The 21,112-nt window shown below is 31.8% G+C and overlaps 1 protein-coding gene and 1 non-coding gene across 2 annotated transcripts; one reads left to right on the top strand and one right to left on the bottom strand.

Annotated features, from left to right (window-relative positions):
* The first annotated feature begins 4,966 nt into the window (after positions 1-4,966).
* TRNAK-CUU (transfer RNA lysine (anticodon CUU)) lies at positions 4,967-5,039 on the top strand. Its single transcript has one exon. It is a non-coding gene; the product is annotated as a tRNA-Lys (tRNA).
* Positions 5,040-5,148: 109 nt separating this feature from the next.
* Positions 5,149-11,943, bottom strand: LOC130961704 (ATP-dependent RNA helicase DEAH13). Its single transcript, XM_057887689.1, has 12 exons — positions 11,760-11,943; positions 11,169-11,223; positions 10,984-11,053; positions 10,804-10,878; positions 10,634-10,683; positions 10,496-10,556; positions 10,045-10,413; positions 9,659-9,901; positions 9,337-9,567; positions 8,631-8,747; positions 7,290-8,504; positions 5,149-6,947 (listed from the first exon to the last, which is right to left on the bottom strand). Exons 2-12 carry the CDS (start codon positions 11,216-11,218, stop codon positions 5,442-5,444), a joined length of 3,987 nt encoding a protein of 1,328 aa, XP_057743672.1. The 5' UTR covers positions 11,219-11,223; positions 11,760-11,943; the 3' UTR covers positions 5,149-5,441.
* Positions 11,944-21,112: the final 9,169 nt, after the last annotated feature.

Here is a 21,112-nt window from a genome sequence, read left to right as displayed (position 1 = left end):
TGATCAATAGAGTTGATTATTCATATTCAATTATTCATTCAAAGAAAGTAAGAGAACACAAAGTGAGTTTAGTAGAATGGCTACTAATATTACTCTAAAGCTTTTTTTGTGCATTCTTTTGGTGGCTTTGCTTTCCACTTCAGGTAGTAAATTTTTCTTAAAGCTTTTTCTTTTCTTTTTTGTCAAATTACATTTTATAACAAAGACCATGCTGGTTTCAACTTTTCTCTTCAAGAAAATCAATAAAAATATCTAAATTATCTATTCCAAATTATTTTTAGAATAACTTTAATAAAATCAATTACTCTTAACCTTTTTACTTACATAAAAGAAAATTTTCAGTTCTAAAAAAATCAATACATCCTAAAATGAGAGAAATAGTAGATTTCTTATTCTGAATTATTTATTAAAAAAAACCATACAAATATATTATTATGTTCATATCACATTTGGATGTTACACGAAAATTCTAGTGGGCTATAGATATTATTATTGTTAGAATATGTAATAAAATTACTTATGCTAAAAATTTAAGTTATTAGATAAGATTATATGAATAGTTATATTTAACATGCTTTTCAAACAAAATCTTTTTATTTAATTTATTTAATACATAAATTTTGTATTTTTTTAATTACCTTAAACAAAAAACTTTTTTTAAACAAGAACTTAACTCTAGATTTTTTCGGTAAAAAATTTTAATTCTATATCATAACTTTCTCATTTCAAACATTTAGACAATTAAATATCAATATATGACTTATTATACTTAACTGAATGAATATAAAATATATTTAAATAATAAATACTATATTAATCTATCAAATATGTTGATTATTGCAGACGCAACAAGTGGCATAATGGATAGAATTGAAAATGTGGGTTTTTGTGATTACAAAGGACAATGTAACAGTTCATCATGCAGTGTTTTGTGTACTAAACATTATCACTACCAAATTGGTCAGTGTATTGCCACAGTAGGTTGCTGCTGCTATAATAATAATAGGTTAACTTAAGAGCTTTTCTCATTATGTTTGTAGCAAAGGGAGAATTAATGAAATAAAAATTATTGAAGTTTATTTTTTGCTTCAATATGATATATGCTTAATTATTATAAAATTAAAATTTTCTTACCCTATCTGATCTAAAATAAATTTTCATTTTTTAAATTTAAGATTGTCTAGAATAATTATTCACTTTTTTTTAATGACTTTATATAAATGAAAAGAGAGAGTAATTGGAATGAAGAAGTATTGGAATAAAGTATATGAGATAAGATTCTATATGATTATTGAAATAATTTTTATTCGCTAATTCGTTTAATTCTTCAGTTTTATAACTGTAAGTTACGTTAATCTTTTAATTACCAATTTTTGTTAACTGTAAGTTTTGTCTCTCCCCAAGCCCCACGAAAATAGACGTTATGTTCTTCAATTTTAAAATAAAAGTTATTTTCAACTTTTGTTATGGATAATGTGACGATAATAGGATAAAAGTTGATCCATCATAAAAATATTAACGTCAATTTTAATATTTTATTTTTAATTAATTTTTTCAACAATATTAAGGATAAATTGTCGAAAAATATTCATGGCAGAAATAACCGTCAATTTTAATTTTGGTGTCGAAAAAACATTTTCTTGTAGTGTTGGATTTCTTCCATCCTATCTATTTAAATATTTTTTGAGATTTACTCTTGATTGTTGCTATTTTAGAGTAATAAATAACCATAATACACGGTCAATACAATTATAGACAATAAATTATAATAAATATTAGACAATAAATTATAAAAAATATTAATAGAAATATTAGATTTGATATTAAAATAAAAAATATATAAATAATGAATAAAAATCTGAAATTAAAATTAAAATATTTAAGATCATGGAAAGAAATAAATAAGAATTTTTGATAAATAACAGGTCAAATATTAACGTGACAATAAATTGAATCAATTAACATATATATTTAAATTAATTAAATTAAATATTGATATAATAAACTAATTATAACTGTTTGGTTCAATAAAATAAGTTAAATAAATAAAAAAATATATTAATCAAATACATAAGATAAAAAATTAATATAAATTAAAACAAAATTAATTTATTTATTTTAATCAAATAAAATAATTAATATAATTGATTAGTTATAGTTAATATAATAAACTATAATATTAAATAATTTAATATTTATTTTAATCAAATCAAATAAATAATTAATTATTACACTTTTAAAAATTATTAATCAAAAAATATATATGACAGAAAATTAATACAATTTAAAATAAAATTAATTTATTTATTTCAATTATATTAAATAATTAATATAATTAATTATAATCAAACAAAATATTAAATAATTTAATATTTATCTCAATGATATTAAAAACTTTCTTATTTAAGGGTCCTTCTTATTAAAGCAAAAGATATATTATAAGCGAGAACAATAAAGGAAAAATTTGTGTTTATCCTAGTTTTGTAAAATAGTAGAATATAAAAAAATTTTTATAAACGTTAAGAAAATCGAAATAATAAAAACGTGATATTTTATAATAAATATTTAAAAATATTAAATAATTTTAATAAATACTAATTAATCTTAATATATTCTAACGTGTAGAAATTAGTTTCCATGACACTATAAATAATCTAAAAAATACATGAGATAGTATTCATAATATAAGGTGATTTCATAGAATGGCTCCAAAAATCTTTTTGTGCATTCTTTTCATAGCTGTGCTATTGGCTTCAGGTAATAAAACCCATTTCAAAGCTTAATCAAATAAATATTCTTTCAACATGAGAAAATAATTTTTTTCATAAAGTTATTTAATTTTTTGTTAAAGAGCCCCTTGATTTCTATGTGCACGGAAATTCTAATGGCATTGGGTTTAATTAAATTTTACCAATTATTATTGCAGAAGCAACAAGTGGCACAATGGCTGAAGTGCCTGAAATGAAGGTCTGCAGTAAGAGACATGGAAAGTGTCCAGATAATAAAGTTTGCTCTGCATACTGTATAGAAAGGAATTACCAAAGAGGCCAGTGTGAAGGCTTATCTTGTTGCTGTTTCATTCACGACTAGAGTTTAGAGTTTAAGATTTTTATTATTATAATAATATCCCTAGTAATAATAAACACAGTTTTTGTGTTTTTCTTGTTACTACTAACAAGTGGAAAAATGATGAAATAAAACTTTTTGAAGTAGTTTTAAATTAATGATATATGGTTATTACAAATTTTAATTTTTAAATGTGATGAGATGCGATTACTTAGTAAAATCAAAAAATTATTATTTTAATATTCAAAATATCGATCAGGATTCTCTTCATCATGATCTAAAATGAATATGAGGGGGTTATATTAATATTTTAAAGAGAATTTGAAAGTTTAATTATTTTGTTACTTCTTATAATTTTACTAAATTTATAATTAGGTTCTTATATTTTTTTTTAATTGGATTTTTATATATACTGCTTTCAATTTTATAATTAGGTTTGTTTCATATAAAAAATATTAAAATTAACATAATATTTTTCCCAAAAAATATATGATCAAAGATTTAATTAGGTACTTAATTATAAATATCTTTAATTTACGAAAAATATTCAATTAATTTTAATATTTTTTATATTAAAAAATATCTAATTTCAAAATTTAAAGCAATGTAGCGACTCAATTAAAAAAAATAAAGATATAATTAAAAATTTGATAAAATTGTAGGAATTAACAGAATAATTAAACCAAATTTAAAAAGAGAGAGGATCCTAATTCTCACAATATAATACTTTCATTTACTTATGAGATATTTGAGAATTATGTTTAACTAAATAAGAGGGGAAAAGACATCTACTATGTATCAAAAAATTACTTGATGATGTTATACTTAATATCCTTATATTTTATTTGTAAAAGATAAGGTCAGAATAAATATCATAAATCAAGAAAGTAGATGTGATACTAGGTAAAACAATCATGCTACTTGTAAAACTCTAAGGAAACACATCGATCTTTAATTTACTGTTATATTTATGTGCTTGGTAAAGCTGAAATATGTAATAAATATTTTCTCTCAACTTTCTTTGATATCAAACACATGATCAACATTTTATAGATTAAGGTATAAAAATGCTGTGTATGTGCACCCAAAAAACAAATTATAAATTAGTTACTATATATTCGTATATAAAATTATAAATACGTGTATTGTTTGTATTATTTTTAATATATATTTTATATTTTAATATATATTTTATATTCGTAATTAATTTAGTACCAATTTTTTGTGTAAACATAATAGTCAGTAGTCAATAAAGCATTTATTTGTTTTTTTAGTTGACTAAAACTATTGATTTGTTAAGATGAAAAAATACATTTAAATGTTGTTCATATATAAGGAAAGTAATTTAATTGGTTTTGACTAAATATATAAGGAAAGTAATTTTTTGGGTGACTATTTTATTTATAATTTTAAAATAAAACTATAAAACTTTGATATCTTTTAGAATATTCTAAAAGATAAAGTTAAATTTTAGAGAAAAGGACAAATTGATTCTTAACTTTTTAGTTTGCGGACATTCAAATCCATGAAGATTTAAAAATGCATTTAAATTCCTGACTTCTTCAAAATTTAGACATATTGATCTCTAAATCTAATTTGTCCAATTTTAAAAACTCTCTCACGTGTGCATCCAACCAAGTCAGTACACGGGAGTCACATTTGATTTTTCCATTGAGTCTGACAGACCCAAGTGAATATGAGGGATCAATATGTCTAAGTTTTGGAAAGATCAGGGACTTAAATATATTTTTAAATTCTTGAAGACTTAAATATATGCAGATCAAAAAGTTAAGGACTTATTTATCCTTTTTTTCTAAATTTTAAGAAATAGGTTAAATTGTTAAATGGGATAAAAGAAGTATTTGAGTAAGTTTATGAGTAATGAAATTAATATTAATAAGCCCGTCTAGCTCAGTTGGTAGAGCGCAAGGCTCTTAACCTTGTGGTCGTGGGTTCGAGCCCCACGGTGGGCGATGATTAATTTTTTAACACCATCTTTGCTAGTTGAAAACCTAAAACTTTAGATTGTTACTACTGACTCCAATATTCCATTTCCAACCATTATCATTAGATGAGGTGTAAAATACATATTACAACTTTGATATACTAAGATGTAAGGATACTTAAATAATTTAATTTAACTGTGTTTTGAACTTAAAAATTTTCCAATCACATTAACCATACAATGATGCCTCCCAAAATATGCTGATACTCCTAGCTTCACAAAAATAATCACATTTGGCTCATCAGCAACCAAACCCAACTAACTTTCTTTTTGATCTATTCCATAACAAAATTCCTAGTAACTACATCAAGATACAAGTCTGAGAAGCAATTCTCTGTTGAGGAATTATCAATGTGATTTAGATATTCCCTTAAGACTTTTTCTTAGAACTTGTCTTCCGAGGGCGTTCTTGTGTCTCCCTAAGCACTTCGCTTAGCATTTGTAACCATAACTCTTCAAAGTGGCTGTGAAAACTCTGCTGAAACCAATCCAAGATTTCTGAAAATAATTCCTTTGGATTCTCCTTCCACACAGTTCGCAACGTAGCAGCACTATCGATTCGCCTGCTCCTTAATTTGCTTAAAAGATTCCCCACCCTCTTCTGACCCAATGCTTCATTCTTCAAAATACTGTCAGGAGAGGCTGACATATATCTGCGGACAGATTTTAAACAAGGACAAACCTGGCCTTCAAGCAAACCATAGGCGAACACTTTCACCTGATGATCATAATTTTTATCTTTGTCGATGGGCAAAGGATGCATTGGAAGCTCCCAATCGAAACGTCCAAAGGTTGGGATGACCCACTGCTTTACTTGGTCGGCCTGCGCGTCGTAGAAAGGTTTAGGATCCACAACGGATCTAGATAAGTCGCAGTTCGATTTGGCGTGCTCAACAAGCCAAGCTGGCTCCACGCTTGTTACTCCATGCATGTATGCTCTGATGGAACTTGTCACCCCATCTTTGTCTGGCCGTTTTGTCTCTAATAATTCATTGTAAACCAAAAATTCGGGGGCTAGGATGGATACAGATGACAACCTATGAAGGAAAACTGTGTCTTTAACAACGCATGATTGATACCGAACAGCACTTGATCTTTTCTCTCCATTGGAGACTCGGAACGCTGCTGTAATTCGTCTGGCAACTCTGTCTGCCCAGCCAGCACATATTGCCTGACAAACAAGCCTTTCCTCAACCACGGAAAGAGGATATTTTTCAGAAGAAACCCGCCAAGCATGTTCTATGTCCTGTAGAGTTCCGTGAACCCAAGAGTACTCTTCAAAACCAGCTTTGGAACTCTGATAGAAGACCAGTTTAAGTAGCTGTTGCCTAAGCTTTGACATTTCCTCCATCGTTTTGAAGTGCAACGCATTACCATCACAGAATTCCAGCTTCTTCTGTGACTGCTCGAAACACTGCAACGCATAGGCTGTGGTCAGGGCATCACTCGTGACAACTCGAAATTTTTCACGTGCCTGTTTAGCAGTTTCTTTTAGTTTCTTTCGCCTAGACTTTTCTTTTCTATTGGTGTCTTTTTCACTATCCCCCATGCCAGATTTCTCACACATCTCTGAATCTTTTCCACTTTCATTTCCTTCATATTGCATAATAAAAGGATTTGACAAACTCAATGCGGCAGCAGCTGCAACAGCATATGCTAAAAGCAAACTTGGATTACATTTATGCCCATGACTTATACTCTTGATAACAGTGAGCAACATTCGGGAGTGCCGAGGACTCAAGGGATAAAGAGCCATGGCTTTTCCCAAAAGTGTAAGTTCATCATTCTTATCCACTGCTTCCAGAGCTTTCAAGCAATTCTCAGCTTCAAGAAGGGAATCCTTCTTAAGAGAAGTAGGAAATGGGAACTTTTTAACCTGGATGAGAAGTAATACTATTAATTATACAATGATCTCAAACTTACAAATGAAAAGAAAATAATTCCAGTTAGACAAGGAATTGAGTAAATTTGAATATAGGAAGAAGAAAATGATGTCTTGGGGCCAATTATTAATAATCTAAATAAATAAATTCTAGTCAATGCTATGTATGGAATAAGACCTTTTGGATTCAAACGGAAACCATTTTTTTTCATTTAGCCAAAATTAATTAGTCACCATCATACTACCTTCCCCACTTTGCTAATGATAGCCCCCCAATATAAACAAGCAGGTGGAGAGAAAACTCGGAAAAGGAAAAAAGAAAAATATTAAACTTACATCCTTAAAATGTATCGATTTTAAGAGGAGGACAACACCATGAACAGGAACTTTCTCAACTTCAGCTGGAGAGTACTCAGGACATTCGTTACTAAAGGCCGCAGATGAATACAGACGATAACAATGTCCAGGTCCAGTTCTTCCAGCTCTGCCAGCACGTTGAGCGGCCGATGCCTTACTAATCCACTGTATGTCATATGTCTCCATGCCATTGGAGGGGTTATAATTTTTCACTTTTTCTCTTCCAGTATCAACCACATACTTTATCCCTGGAATAGTTAATGATGTTTCAGCAACATTTGTGGCAACAACAACAAGGCGCTCTCCGTCCTTGACATCTTCAAATACACGAAGTTGGGCTGCTGCTGGCAGCATGGCATAAAGAGGAAGAACAAAGAGTGCACCTGGAGAAGAACTAGAATTTTCTATAGCTCTGCTCTCCCTGAAAACTTTTGGTTGGTCTGAACCACCTTCTGTATTCACAGAAGTCTGCTCCTTATTCAAGGTGCTTGATGGGGATTTCCCAGACAATTTTTCAAAAGCAGCCTTCAGAGAAGCAAGGCCTCCTTCCTGCCTTAAGACGTTTACAATATTACTGTCATTCTCTGATTGTTCAACATTATCATCACCATTAAATTCCAATTCACTCTCAGTTTCTGAATCATAAGAAAAGTCAGAATCATTTTCATCTGCATCAATCTCTTCTTCATCATAGGCGCTAAACCTATCAGTTGGCTGGATAGCTGAATTTCCAGGAATGTCAAATGCTTCATTGATCTCATTAATATTTACTCCCTCAACAGGATTTGTGTCGGGGACTGCAGTCCCATTACTTTCTGCAGACCCCTTAACCTTTTTCATGACAAACTCCTTTGATGCTTTGCGTAGCTTCCTACACAAGTCTTCTACTTCCCTTTGCCCAGTAACAAAAACAAGTATGCCCCCAGGAGGCAACTTCTTATGAATTGCCAAGACCTTCGTGTATGCTGCCCCAATATAATCTGTTATTTCAGTTTTCTTTGCAAAGTACACTGTTACTGGAAATTGCCTTGTAGGAACCTCTATCACAGGTGGAGGAGAAGGAAATAACCTTTCAGAAGTGAAGTCTTGTACTCGCAAAGTAGCACTCATCAGCACAAGTTTTAGTGGAAAAACAAGATCTTCAGGACTTAAACTCTGCCCTGATTGTATCTTCTTTTGCTGATCATTATAAACCTGTCAATATAGAAAGATAAAATCATAGAGGTTAGAATGCCAGTGGTAATTGGCAAGATTATGAAAGAGGATCTAATATAAACTTAAATTTCATCTGTGAAATTATTAATAGAATAAATAACTCACCAATTGGCGAACTTTTATAACACGTGAGAGCATCCCGACCAGAATATCTGTGTTCAAGCTCCTCTCATGAGCCTCATCAAGAATTAATACTGAATACCGCCTCAATAAAAAATCATTCTGCACCAGAAGGTATCCAACATTATTTATCAAAACAAGTGTGTTTTGATTTAGTCATTCAATTGCTTGATTATATGTTAAGAAAAAGAGAGTTAAATCAGGCATTGTATCCTTGCACAGTAGGCAATTACCATCATAACAATAATTAAAAGTTGCAACAATGATAGCAAGAATGTCTGCAGCCACTAACAATAACAACCAAGCAATGAAAATATGAAAGAGGAAAATTTACATTCACTTTTCAGTTTCCAATCAAAAGTGCTATGGAATATGTAGAACCCATTATTGCACTCACATGCATCCAGAAACAATAAGTTCCAAAGCATTTAAACGAAAAATAGAAGTTCTCAAGGAGAATGGTTTCTTCAAAATGATAGATTAAAATATGCCCACAATCAAATGTAAAATGAACCTAAAGATCCTATCATGCATTGAGCTTTTGAGTGATCGGTACTATAAACAAAAGGTTGAGTTTCTTGATTTATCAGCACTTAAAAGTGAACCAATTTTTTCTGTGAATATATCACTTATATTACACAGATTAGTTTTCAAAATGAATAACTAGAAACGCAATGAGGTGAATAACAACCTGAACTTCTCTTAGCAAAATTCCATCAGTCATAAACTTGATAGAACAACTATCTCCAATCATCTTGTCATATCTAACTTGAAAGCCAACCTCCTTTCCCAAATGAAGACCAAGCTCATATGCCACACGCCTTGCAGTGGAAAGAACAGCCACCCGACGTGGTTGAGTAACACCGATAATACCACTGTGAATATGGGACTTACTTGAACCATAGCCAGCTTCATAAAGAAACTGATAATTTTTTGGGGAAATACAATAATCGAAGTGTCAGTATAAAATGACAATAAAACATCACCGTTAACCAAGCATAAGACATACTCACCTGAGGAACTTGAGTTGTTTTACCACATCCAGTTTCTCCGCATATGATAACACTGGAATGGTAATTTATAGCTTCCATTATCTCTTGCTCCATCATGACTATAGGCAGATCCTTCCTTTTTTCTTCAACCTCAGCTGGTCTGTAAACATGCACAACAGTAGGGGTAGTTGAAGGTCTCTGTGCAAAAGGATCTGCAGGGTTGCTTAATTCATTGATTCTGTTACTGTTTTCATCTGTCTTATCCTGTTCCATGTTAAAAGGTGCCCAAAAGCATTAAAAGTATAAACAAAAAGGTCATCTCATGAATGATAGCAACATTGGAAGAATGATAACGATGAATAATATTTTGTATATTGATATAGGGGAAAACTGAGCAGGATCAATACCCTTGACTTGGTGCTTGCTATTCCATTGGTAGAACAAGATGCAAGACAAGCACTTCTGATTTCATCAAGTTGCTTCTCAATAGGAATTTTAGTTACAGGTTTATTAATAGATTCATTGGCAGGAATTGTTGCTTGAGAGGATTCCAAAGCAAGATATGTTGGACTTGATACTTCTCTTTCTGTTCTTGTTAATTGAATATCAACAATTCCATTCTCCTCAACTTCCTGCACCAGATGAATCCCTTCTGTCTCAGGTTCAATTCCATGAGGAAAATCCAGTTTCTTAGGTTCATCATTATCATGTAAAACCTCCAATCCTTGTTTCAGTAAGTGTACAGCCCTCGTACGTTTCTCCTGCACAGTCTCAGCCTGCACAACATGCATATGTCGTATGAGCAAACAGTCAGTCAAGATTTGTCACTAAACTATCACTATTCCATTAAATACGAACCCGCCCAATCTTCCATGAAGGTTTCAAAAGAGAATATGCAGACTCCGGAAGTGAGTTCTCTCTGCAAAGACAGAAAATTCCAAATTTTTATCAATAAATGAGTGCTAACAGACAGAACAACAAAAATTCATGGCATACTTTAATGTCTCAATGCTTTTTTCCATGAGAAGTTGTTTCTCCTTGTCACCCTGCATAAAGCAAAGGAAACAATTAAAAAAATAGTAACACTGAAAACAGTCGGGTGGACAATATTTTTTTGAAAAACAAAATCCTCCTTTTTGTTCATCTCTCAAGTCTCAAGCATTAACCTGCAACTTCTTCAACTTCTTCTTCTGAGGTTTGCTCAGCTTCTGTTTCTTATTTGACCCAACTTTTCCACGCTCCTAACACCAAAAAACAGAATTACAATCAGTATCACAAGCAACTTTACAAATATAACCACGCAAATTGAACATACAAAAAGAAGAAAATTGTGGAACTTCCTGTACCTGATTATTTCCTTTCCTTTTCTTCTTAGCTGGCAAGATCAGTACATTACTATCTCCTCCATTTCCCAAACTATTCATTAAACAAACAAAAATAACGAAGGGTGACTCATATGACTAATCAAACATAAATCATGCACCAAAACAAAAATGATTTTTTAAGCTATTTACAAATGAGTTTGATTTACCTTTGAGCATCAATCTCGATATGGCTCCCAAAACTTTCCCAAGTTTCCATCTTTTCTGTAATTAAGAAAAAAAAAAAAGAAAAGGATTAATCAAATTCGACCTTCAATTAGACTAAGAGAAAGAAGGGAGTGCATAGCCAGAAAAGCATATTGATTGTTCTAAAAGGTAGCTTTCATGGCTAAGGGGGAAAAATTTATTTCATGTATGCTATCTTTTTCACTGGTTAACACCCTCAACTTGATGAATCTCTTTAATCATTATACTTCCTTATGTTTGAAATCTACCACTTTTGGTTAAAAATTCAAAGGGATTGATTTCTGCCAACTCTCCTATAAAAAATTTTGAACTTTGTAGTCCACTCTATTCACTTCCCCACACAGCTCCCTTTTTATTTCCTAGAATCATGCTATCAAGAAACATATGAAGTATCAGGAATTGGGAGTTGCTTCCAAATCGCTATGCTCTCAATCCACACTAAATTAAATAGCTAGTTAATAGTTACGCTGATGCTTCAACTATTCAGATTCTAATGGTGCATTTATTGAGCAGAAAAAAAAAGAAAGAAAAAAACAAGGGAGCAGAAGCAGTACCTTAGCAGCGAGAAAACAGAGGCGGTGAACCGGAGAGGCAGACGCGGCGGTGGCTAGGGCAGAAGCAGAACAGAACGAATGGCGGCAATGGGAGAAGCAGAACTCACCTTGCAGCGGGACAGCGGAGCCGGCAATCAGAGAGGCGGACGCGGCGGTGGGCTGTGGGCGGTGGAGAGTGCGGAAGCAGAAGAGTAGGATTGCAAAGGAAAGAAAAATATAATGGTTTTAAAATGGGCCCCACCGTAGTGCTAATACTGTTATTTATTTTGAGAGTTTAGCTAAGAGCCTAGGACCATCAACTAAGGTTTTTTTTTAACGCTTTTTTATTTGTTAGTATCATTACTTATTGATGTATAGTATCTGAAATTCTGAATACACTTTTTAATTTGGATAGTCACCAAAAAAAATTTGGATATGAAGTAAAAGTGGTGTTAGACTATGGGAAATACAGGTGTTTCACAGCTATATGGTGTCAGTAGAACAGAACTCGCACCATGCGAGTTCTCTATTTCATCAAAAAATTGACAAGAACAAACAATTCGGAGGGTCTGTTTTTTAGCTTTCAAAATTTATATTTGTCCAACCACAAGTCGGACTATGCGATTTTGTAAACAAAATTTTAAAATCAAACAACTCGCATGATCCGATTTGTGTACTCTGAATTTTTTCAATTTTTTTAACACAAATCAGACTCTCCGATTTGTGTACTCTGAATTTTTTTTACTTTTTAAACACAAATTGGAGGGTTCGATTTGTGTACTCCCACAATTTTAAAAAACACCAAAAATTACAATACTAAAGTGTATCGCTTATTTTGTTTCCATATCAAAATTTTTTAGCCTATCTGAATATATTAAGTTTTAAAAGAATATCATATAATTTATTATTTCCTTTAAATTATAATATCTGCTATTTTATCTATTTTTGTGTTAATTATAAACTTTTTTCATCAAAATATTATTATTTTAAACTAATTTTAGTATTTTCAATATTTTATTATCTATTATATTTAGTTTTTTTCTAGAATATATTGTACTTAAAATTGTATATAAAATAAATCTTACTCTTATGAACTGTTTTGGTTTTTTATTTTTAATATTGGGTCGAAATTGATGTAATCCACCAAAATAGCCATGACGATTTTCAATAGCTACAGAAAAATGTTATCGTCATTTTTTCATCCACCATTTTAAAAATATGCTTTCAAGCAAAACATTACTGATATTTTCTTTTACGTCATTTTAAAAAATAATAAACATACAATACGTCTCTGACGTTTTGTACATAATAAAATTAAAAACATAATTTTAATACAATCTGTGAATGCTGTTTTATTTTATTTTATTAAAAAATTTTCACCCATCAACAAAACGTCTATGACGTTTTGTTCTTTTCAAGAAATTGAAACAGACCCATAGTAAAATATAACACAATATTATTAATACATCATTGAATATCACACACAAGTTTATAATATAAAAAAAATGAGTCGAACTTAACATATCCAACGATTCAGTTTAAGGAGAAATTCCTAGTTCAATTGTTATGTTTGTCTCAATAAAGGCGCTTCTTGGAGTACAAAACAAATTAGAAGGTGAGGTTCCCATGAATTTTCTAACATGAGCAGCTTAGCATTTGTTAATCTTTTAGTGAACGAGTTATTTGGATCCATTGCACATATAGTTTTTTATCTGTATATTATACGTTTAAAAAAAATTCTCTCTCAGATCATATATTATAGTACACATTATTTTCAAGTTCAAACTTAGTATTTTTAGATTGAAGAGACAATTTTTTTCGAAAACATTATGAGTTGGATGGATAATTTGTCAAGATTACAGATTCTTTGGTTAGGAAGGTAATAGATTTATGGTAAAATTTCTAATCAGTTATGTAAACCAAATCATATCACTATGATATATCTCTCAAACAACATGATATAGTAACTAATGAATTATACCTTAAATGGCATAGTCTCTTCATACTCAGTTAAGAAATTGCGAATTCGAATCTCCTATCTTTAATAAAAAAAACAAAAAAACATGATATACAGTACAATACAAAGTTGTTTCTCAAATTTGTCATTGAAATGGAAAGATATTATGATAATAATATGGATATATTTAGAATTTTGATCTTTGGAAGAGAAAAATGAGAATAAAAAACTATGATATGGTGTAAAGTGATGAAGACACTTAAACAAAATATAAAATACAGTGAAAATATAGGAGATTAATTTTTAATTGGTCAATATTAATTAATGTTTTTTTATTTTAAAAATTCTTATACTTTGGAAAATTTAAAATTTAAAATGTTTTATTTAAATTTTTGCATTAAAAATTTATGATTTAGAATCTAAAATTTAATATAAATAAAATAATTCTAAAAGATTGATTGATGTTAGCATTGATGTGCACTGACAAAATTATAATGGGATCTTTAAAGAAGAAAAAAAAGTAACTACTACTAATATAACACTATTAACCTCAAAAGCACATATGTAAAAACTATGGTTTTGAGATAAAAATAATGTCATAACAAATTAAGAGTAGCATACCCTAGCATAATGGAATTCCCAAAATATACCTATGAATTATGACTCATTCATAGTACTCTAGGAAGCTCGGATACTTCATTAAAGTGTCGTGTTTGCGTGTTGGATATATTTTGGATACAATATTTATTGATATTTATTTGACTGTGTCTAACACTAATCGCATTTTAATAAAAAATAAAAAATTATTTTGATACACTTGGACACACTTAAATACCATTAAGTGTATGTATATCTAGCCTTATTATTAACATGTATTCTTGAAATAAATTTAAAAATAGTATATATTATTATTTATTAAAACAAAAAATATTTTAAATACTTTATATAATTAAAATAAAACATTAAAAATAATTAAAAAATAATTTATATTTTAATATTAATAAAATAATAAAATATCATTATTATTTATCTAAAATATACGTTATATTTTATAACTCCGCCTATGTTACACTTGTGGTACATAGTCGGTCCCAAGCCCGGATAAAGGAGAAGGATTGTGTTAGATCGTCGACAACCAACATAAAGATATAGTCGAATCCCCATGACATAAACCAAAGACATTATTGCGCTAAAACTAGGTCGTTGCCCGGAAGCAACGCGCTGTATGGCTCAAGTACGGTGTCAAATGTGCAAGAGCCACTGCATCGGTGCCCGGATGTAGTGTTAAATGAGTAAGGTTCTCGCGTTTTCGTGAACGGACGAGGGTAAATAAACTAGTTCACAAAGTTAAAGGTAAAGGTCGGAGCGATAGAAGGTTGAGATTTGGGACATGGAACATAGGCACTCTAACAGGAAAGTCCATGGAGGTGGTGGACACCATGACAAGGAGGAAGATTAACATTATGTGCCTACAAGAAACAAAATGGGTTGGTGTGAAGGCTAGGGAGTTAGATACTTCTAGTTTCAAACTTTGGTATATAGGAAAAGTGAAGAATAGGAATGGGGTTGGAATTATTGTGGATAAGCAGTGGAAGAAGAACGTAATGGATATCAAGAGGGTGAGAGATCGGATCATCTCTATCAAACTTGTGGTGGAGGGAGATGCTTTCCATGTGATTAGCGCCTATGCACCGCAAAGGTGTTCGGACGAACAACACAAGATAAGATTTTTGGAGGATCTAGAGAGTTTGGTTCAAGACATACCTTCGGGAAATAAGATTTTCTTAGGAGGAGATTTAAATGGCCATGTTGGAAGAGAAGTGACTGGGTATGGGAGTATTCACGGAGGCCATGGTTTCGGGGTGATCAATGCCAAGGTAAAAACTATTTTGGACTTTTCCTTAACCTTTGATCTTCTCATTGCAAATACATATTTTAAAAAAAGAGACGAACATCTTATAACCTATAAGAATGGCATGACAAGCTCTCAAATTGACTTCTTCTTGTTGAGGAGAGTCGACCAGAAATTTTGCATTAATTGTAAAATTATCCCGGGAGAGAGTTTGACAACACAACATAGGGTGCTCGTCATGGATTTTCGGGTTAAGCAAAAGTTGAGGAAAAGACAACATACGAAAAATCCAAGAACGAGGTGGTAGCGGATGAAAGGTGAAGAACAAAGAAGCTTCCTAAGACGGGTAGGAGAAGAGACAAAGTGGGATGGGAATGGAAGCGCGGAAGGGATGTGGAGGGAGATGGCAGAAGTTATTAGAAGAACAGCAAAAGAAAGTTTTGGTGAATCTAAAGGAATAGGACCAAGAGACAAGGAGTCCTGGTGGTGGAATGCGAGTGTACAAGAGAAGATAAAGATAAAAAGGGAGTGCTTTAAAAAGTGGTCTTTATGCCGCAATGTAGATAACTGGAAAAAGTATAAAGCGGCTAAGAAAGAGACAAAAGTAGCTATAAGTGAAGTAAGAACAATAGCATATGAGGGTCTCTACCAGTTTTTGGGCATGAAAGAAGAAGAAAAAGGTATATATAGAATCGTAAAGAGTCGTGAAAGAAGAACGAGAGATTTGGATCAGGTTAAGTACATAAAGGATAAAGATGGAGAGGTGTTGGTTCAAGAGGAGAAGATTAATGAAAGGTGGAAGAGCTACTTCTACGAGTTATTTAATGATGGATAGAAGACTCTTCCGAGCCTTGGTCAGCTATGCATAATTAAAGAAGATCAAAACTTTAACTACTATCAAAGGATTCGAGACTTTGAAGTAAAAGAGGCTCTAAAGCAGATGAAAAATGGCAAGGCAGTAGGATCTGATAATATCCCGATTGAGGTTTGGAAGGGCCATGGAGAAAAAGGTATCAACTGGTTAACCAAGCATTTTAATGAGATTTTAAGGTCAAAAAAGATGTCTGATGAGTGGAGAAAAAGCACCTTGGTACCTACCTATCTACAAGAATAAGGGGATATACAAAGTTGCGGAAACTATAGAGGGATCAAGCTAATGAGTCATACCATGAAGTTATGGGAAAGGGTAATAGAACGGGGGTTGAAAAAAGAGACACAAGTATAAAAGAACCAATTTGGATTTATGCCAGGCGGATCTACCACTAAAGCGATATAACTATTAAGAAGGATGATGGAGAGGTATCGTAGTAATAAAAGGGATCTACATATGGTATTTATTGATTTGGAAAAAGCGTATGATAGGGTGCCAAGGGAGGTCTTATGGAAGGTTTTAGAAAAGAGGAGAGTAAGGATCACATATATTCGTGCAATTAAAGACATGTATGATGGGGTCACAACTGGTGTGAAGACTCAAGGTGGTATGACAGAGGAATTTTCTATTGGTATAGGATTACACCAGGGATCATCCTTAAGTCCATACCTTTACACATTAGTCTTGGAAGTACTCACAGAGCACATCCAAGAGCCTGTGCCATGGTGCATGCTTTTTGCCGATGATATCGTCCTTATGGGAGAGTCAATGGAAGACTTAATTAAGAAGTTGGACTTATGGAGAGAAGCTCTAGAAGGGTATGGTCTGTGCATAAGCTGTAGTAAGATGGAATATATGGAATGTAAGTGCAGTCTGAGAAGGGAAAACCCTAATATAGAGGTGAAGATTGGAGAAAACATCCTACGAAAAGTTAAAAATTTTAATTGGGTGCATCATATAGAATAATGGAGGGATTGAACATGATGTAAATCATAGGATCCAAGCAGGTTGGTCAAAATGGCAGAATGCATCTGGTTTTATATGCGACAAAAAAATGCCTTTAAAACTTAAAGGTAAATTCTATCGCACCGCGATAAGACCGGTTATGCTTTATGGTACGGAGTGTTGGGCGGCCAAAGGGGAGCACGAACATAAGTTGAGTGTGGCAGAGATGAAGATGTTGAGATGGATGAGTGGTCATACATGATTGGATAAAATAAGGAACGAAGATATAAGAGAGAGAGTTGGAGTAGCACCCATTGTAGAAAAGATAGTTGAATCGCGTCTCAAGTGGTTTGGACACGTGAGAAGAAGACCGATAGAACACCCAATCAGGAGGGTGGATGAGATAGAAGATGGATAAGGGGCGAAAGGCAGAGGAGACCTAAGAAGACCATCCATGAGGTGGTCAAACGAGATCTACATGTAAACGGTCTCTCTATAGACATGATACATGATAGAGCACAATAACATCGTTTGATTCATATAGCCGACTCCACCTAGTGGGACAAGGCATTATTGTTGTTGTTGTATACTTTATATTATATATATGGAAAAGTATAGGTAACCAACAACATTTTTGAACAATGTGTGAATAATGTGAATTAATAGGGTTAAAAGAATAAATTTAATTAATAGTATTAAATTAAGGTATAGTGTATTTTTATTTGATTAGTAGTTGTTCATGTTGTTCAAGATAGCCATTATTGTCCTTATGTCTTATAAAATTTTAAAATTCATATCTCAACATATTCTATGTCGTGTCGTATTTGATATCGCCTCCTAAATTCTAATAAATAACCTTAAACCAAAAACAAGAAAACAAACCAGATTCAAATCACAAGCAAAAAAAAAAAATAATAAAAAAACAACACGACTACGAAAGGCACAAGACTAAGGGCTAGTTTAGATAAGATAAGTCTATAAGTAACTTTTTTTATTTTTAAGTTTTAACTTATAAAAAATTATAGCATTAATATTTTGTAATTTTCAAAATCAAATTGTAATTTTTTAAAAAGTTATTTAAGAGTTCATGAAAAAGTTAAAAAAATAACTTCTCTTGTAATAGAAAATTTTTTATCATTCTTCTTTTATGATAGTTTATTAGTGGCTAAGAGAATGAGGGGTTGAATCTTAGCCCCCTTTTTCGCTTAGTAACTCTTGCTGTCTTTTAAAACACTTGAGGAGATATTTTTTGTTTTTGTCTCGTGTCTAGTCAAGAGACTTTTTCGTTTTGTCTCCTTACCAGCCAGGAGATATTTTTCAGTTTCTATGCAGCAGAATCAGAAATGGAGTAGAAGAGAGAGAAAATCACACCAAGATATATCCTGATTCAGCTGCTAAGTGCAGTGCAGCCTACATCCAGTCTCCATCACAATAATGATGGAATTTCACTATAATCGTCTTTGATTACAAACACCAATTCTCCCTAGGAACTACCCTTCTTATTCGGGACAAGTCCAGAATCTAATCCCAAACTAAACTTGACTTGTTACTGCCAAGCTTTCAACTGCTAAGTGCTAACCCAACTTGCAAGAGGATTCCCACAGAATCATGAAACACAACACAGATGTACAAATGACCTCTAAGGACATCTATGGCTTTTTCTTTTAATTTTGCACTCTCTGCCTTTTTTCGCTCTATGGTTTTTTCTTACAAACCTCACTGTTTGCCTTTTTTCATGAGACTCAAGACAGAAAAAATTAAATAGAAAATTACAAAATAGAAAATATTGAAGGAGAAGAACTTCTGTTAGTTTAGGTAGCTATAAGAACTCTGCACTTACTCTCCTTGCTTCAAGCCCTGACTGTTCTCCCTTATTTATAGAAGGGGAAGCCTCCACGGTTGAAGTTGTTGAACCAAGCCAAACTTCTTCTTCTTCAAGCAAAACCGGGTTGGCCAGAGAGAGAGGAGAGATAACCGAATGTTAAAACCAACATACAATTACCTCTGTGTCTTCCCTTTGCACCAAGCTTCATCAATCCGATCCATCCATCTTGACTTGCACTCCAAGAAGGATTCCTAGCCCTTGATGCTTCTTGATGCATGATGGCTTCATCTGCCCTAACTTCTGCATCTTCCATCACGTAGCCATTGTAGCTACCTCCTGTGGTGGTTGATCAAAAGAAGAGACAAGCCATGCCTCCAAGAATCTTCTTCCTCTGACCGAAATCTTCTTCTTCCATTTTTGGGTATGGAGAGCATGAGCTTACTTCACCAAATCTTACCTTATTTTGGTGAAGATCTCAGCCACAACATACTTTTTGTTTTCTTTTTCTTGCCATCATTACAATGGTCTTGTTACTAGCTCCTTCTTCTTCTTTGTAGCTTGCTAAAGCTTCCATGTTTTCCTCTGTAAAGTGACCGAAAGAGAAGAAAGAATAGAGAGAGAAGAAAGAAAAAGCAAAGTATGAGAGTAATGAGTGTTATAAATTAATTAAGATCAACTCTCTATGCTTCTTGTGTAGTAGCGTGTAAGCTACACTAAATGCTATCAAATCACTTTGACATTTTCTCTTTCATGTTTCCAAGGCAATTAACTCAAGCAAAGAGAATTTTGAAATTCACCGTATGATGAAAATGGGTTCCGTTGGAAGCATTTTTTACTTTCTCTCATTCTTGTTTTCGGACCAAGCAAGCTAGCTTCTAGCGAAATTAATTTGGGCTCATAGTAATGATTAAATTCTGGCCCAACTAACAAAACAATTCAGCCAACATTCATATGATTATTTTGCACAAGGCTAAAAGTTAGCATCTCATTGGGCTTGTTGATTTTTTTTCTTTTTGGCCCAACAAAAATCTGCACAAACAAAATTATTAATTAAATAAATATGAATTAAGATCAAATTAATAATTTTGTAATTAATTGTTTTAATAATGTTTGTTCATCATCAATTTAAATTTAGAATTTTCTAAACTTATCATTTTAAAATAAACATTTTTAAGACTAAAAAACTAAATACAAAATAACTTATTTATAAATTATTTTTAATATAAATATTTATTATTTAAATTTTTTTTCCAAAAAAAATTAATTAAGCTGTTTACCAAACTCAACCTAAGTCATATATAAAAGTTTAAAAAAATAAAGCATCTAGATTTAAATGGAAAAAGAACATTAGATTTATTTGAAAAAAAAAATGAATTGTCATTGATGGATCCAACCTGTTGCAATTCCTCAAGAAAGTGATGTCTCAAGCCGTTCGAAGTGAAAGTAACACTTGGATATCACATTGACCACCTCCACAATTTTACATATGAGTAACTATCAGATGTGGAAATTAAATGTTGAAATTGTATGTGCTATTTACTATGTCAAAATTATTTTTCCATAAGATACTAACTCTATTCACAAAGCTGAATTGTTTCATCATATTTTTGCAGCTGCAAGATGTCAACATTTATTAAACATATAAAAAGTGAAGCTTAAATTGTAACTAAAATAAGTAACCAATTGTTAAGAAAAACTTACTGTCAAGGTTTAAAGCCACACAAGCACATAAGAGGCCAAAAAAGCAAAATTCTCTAAATGCACTTGTGTCGAAAATCAAATCATGATGCGATATATATAGTAAAAAAGAAGAGAATATTAATTTGCAGAAAATAACATCACTTATCAACAAGAGGTATATGACTATATGCATAACAACTATCCAGAGCGTATTGGTTCTTTACAAAATTAGCTCTAACCAGCT

The sequence above is a fragment of the Arachis stenosperma genome, chromosome 2 (genome assembly GCF_014773155.1).
Source record: "Arachis stenosperma cultivar V10309 chromosome 2, arast.V10309.gnm1.PFL2, whole genome shotgun sequence".
Classification (NCBI taxonomy): domain Eukaryota; kingdom Viridiplantae; phylum Streptophyta; class Magnoliopsida; order Fabales; family Fabaceae; genus Arachis; species Arachis stenosperma.
This window is presented reverse-complemented; position numbering and strand designations above follow the sequence as displayed.

Bases quoted from the DNA above. Each gene is read 5' to 3' on its own strand.
- LOC130961704 (XM_057887689.1), bottom strand. From the start codon at position 11,218: ATGGAAACTTGGGAAAGTTTTGGGAGCCATATCGAGATTGATGCTCAA. The intron at 11,054-11,168 runs GTAAATCAAACT...TTTAATGAATAG, and splicing joins ATCGAGATTGATGCTCAAAG to TTTGGGAAATGGAGGAGATA. The intron at 10,879-10,983 runs GTACAGGAAGTT...TTTTGGTGTTAG, and splicing joins AAAGGAAAGGAAATAATCAG to GAGCGTGGAAAAGTTGGGTC.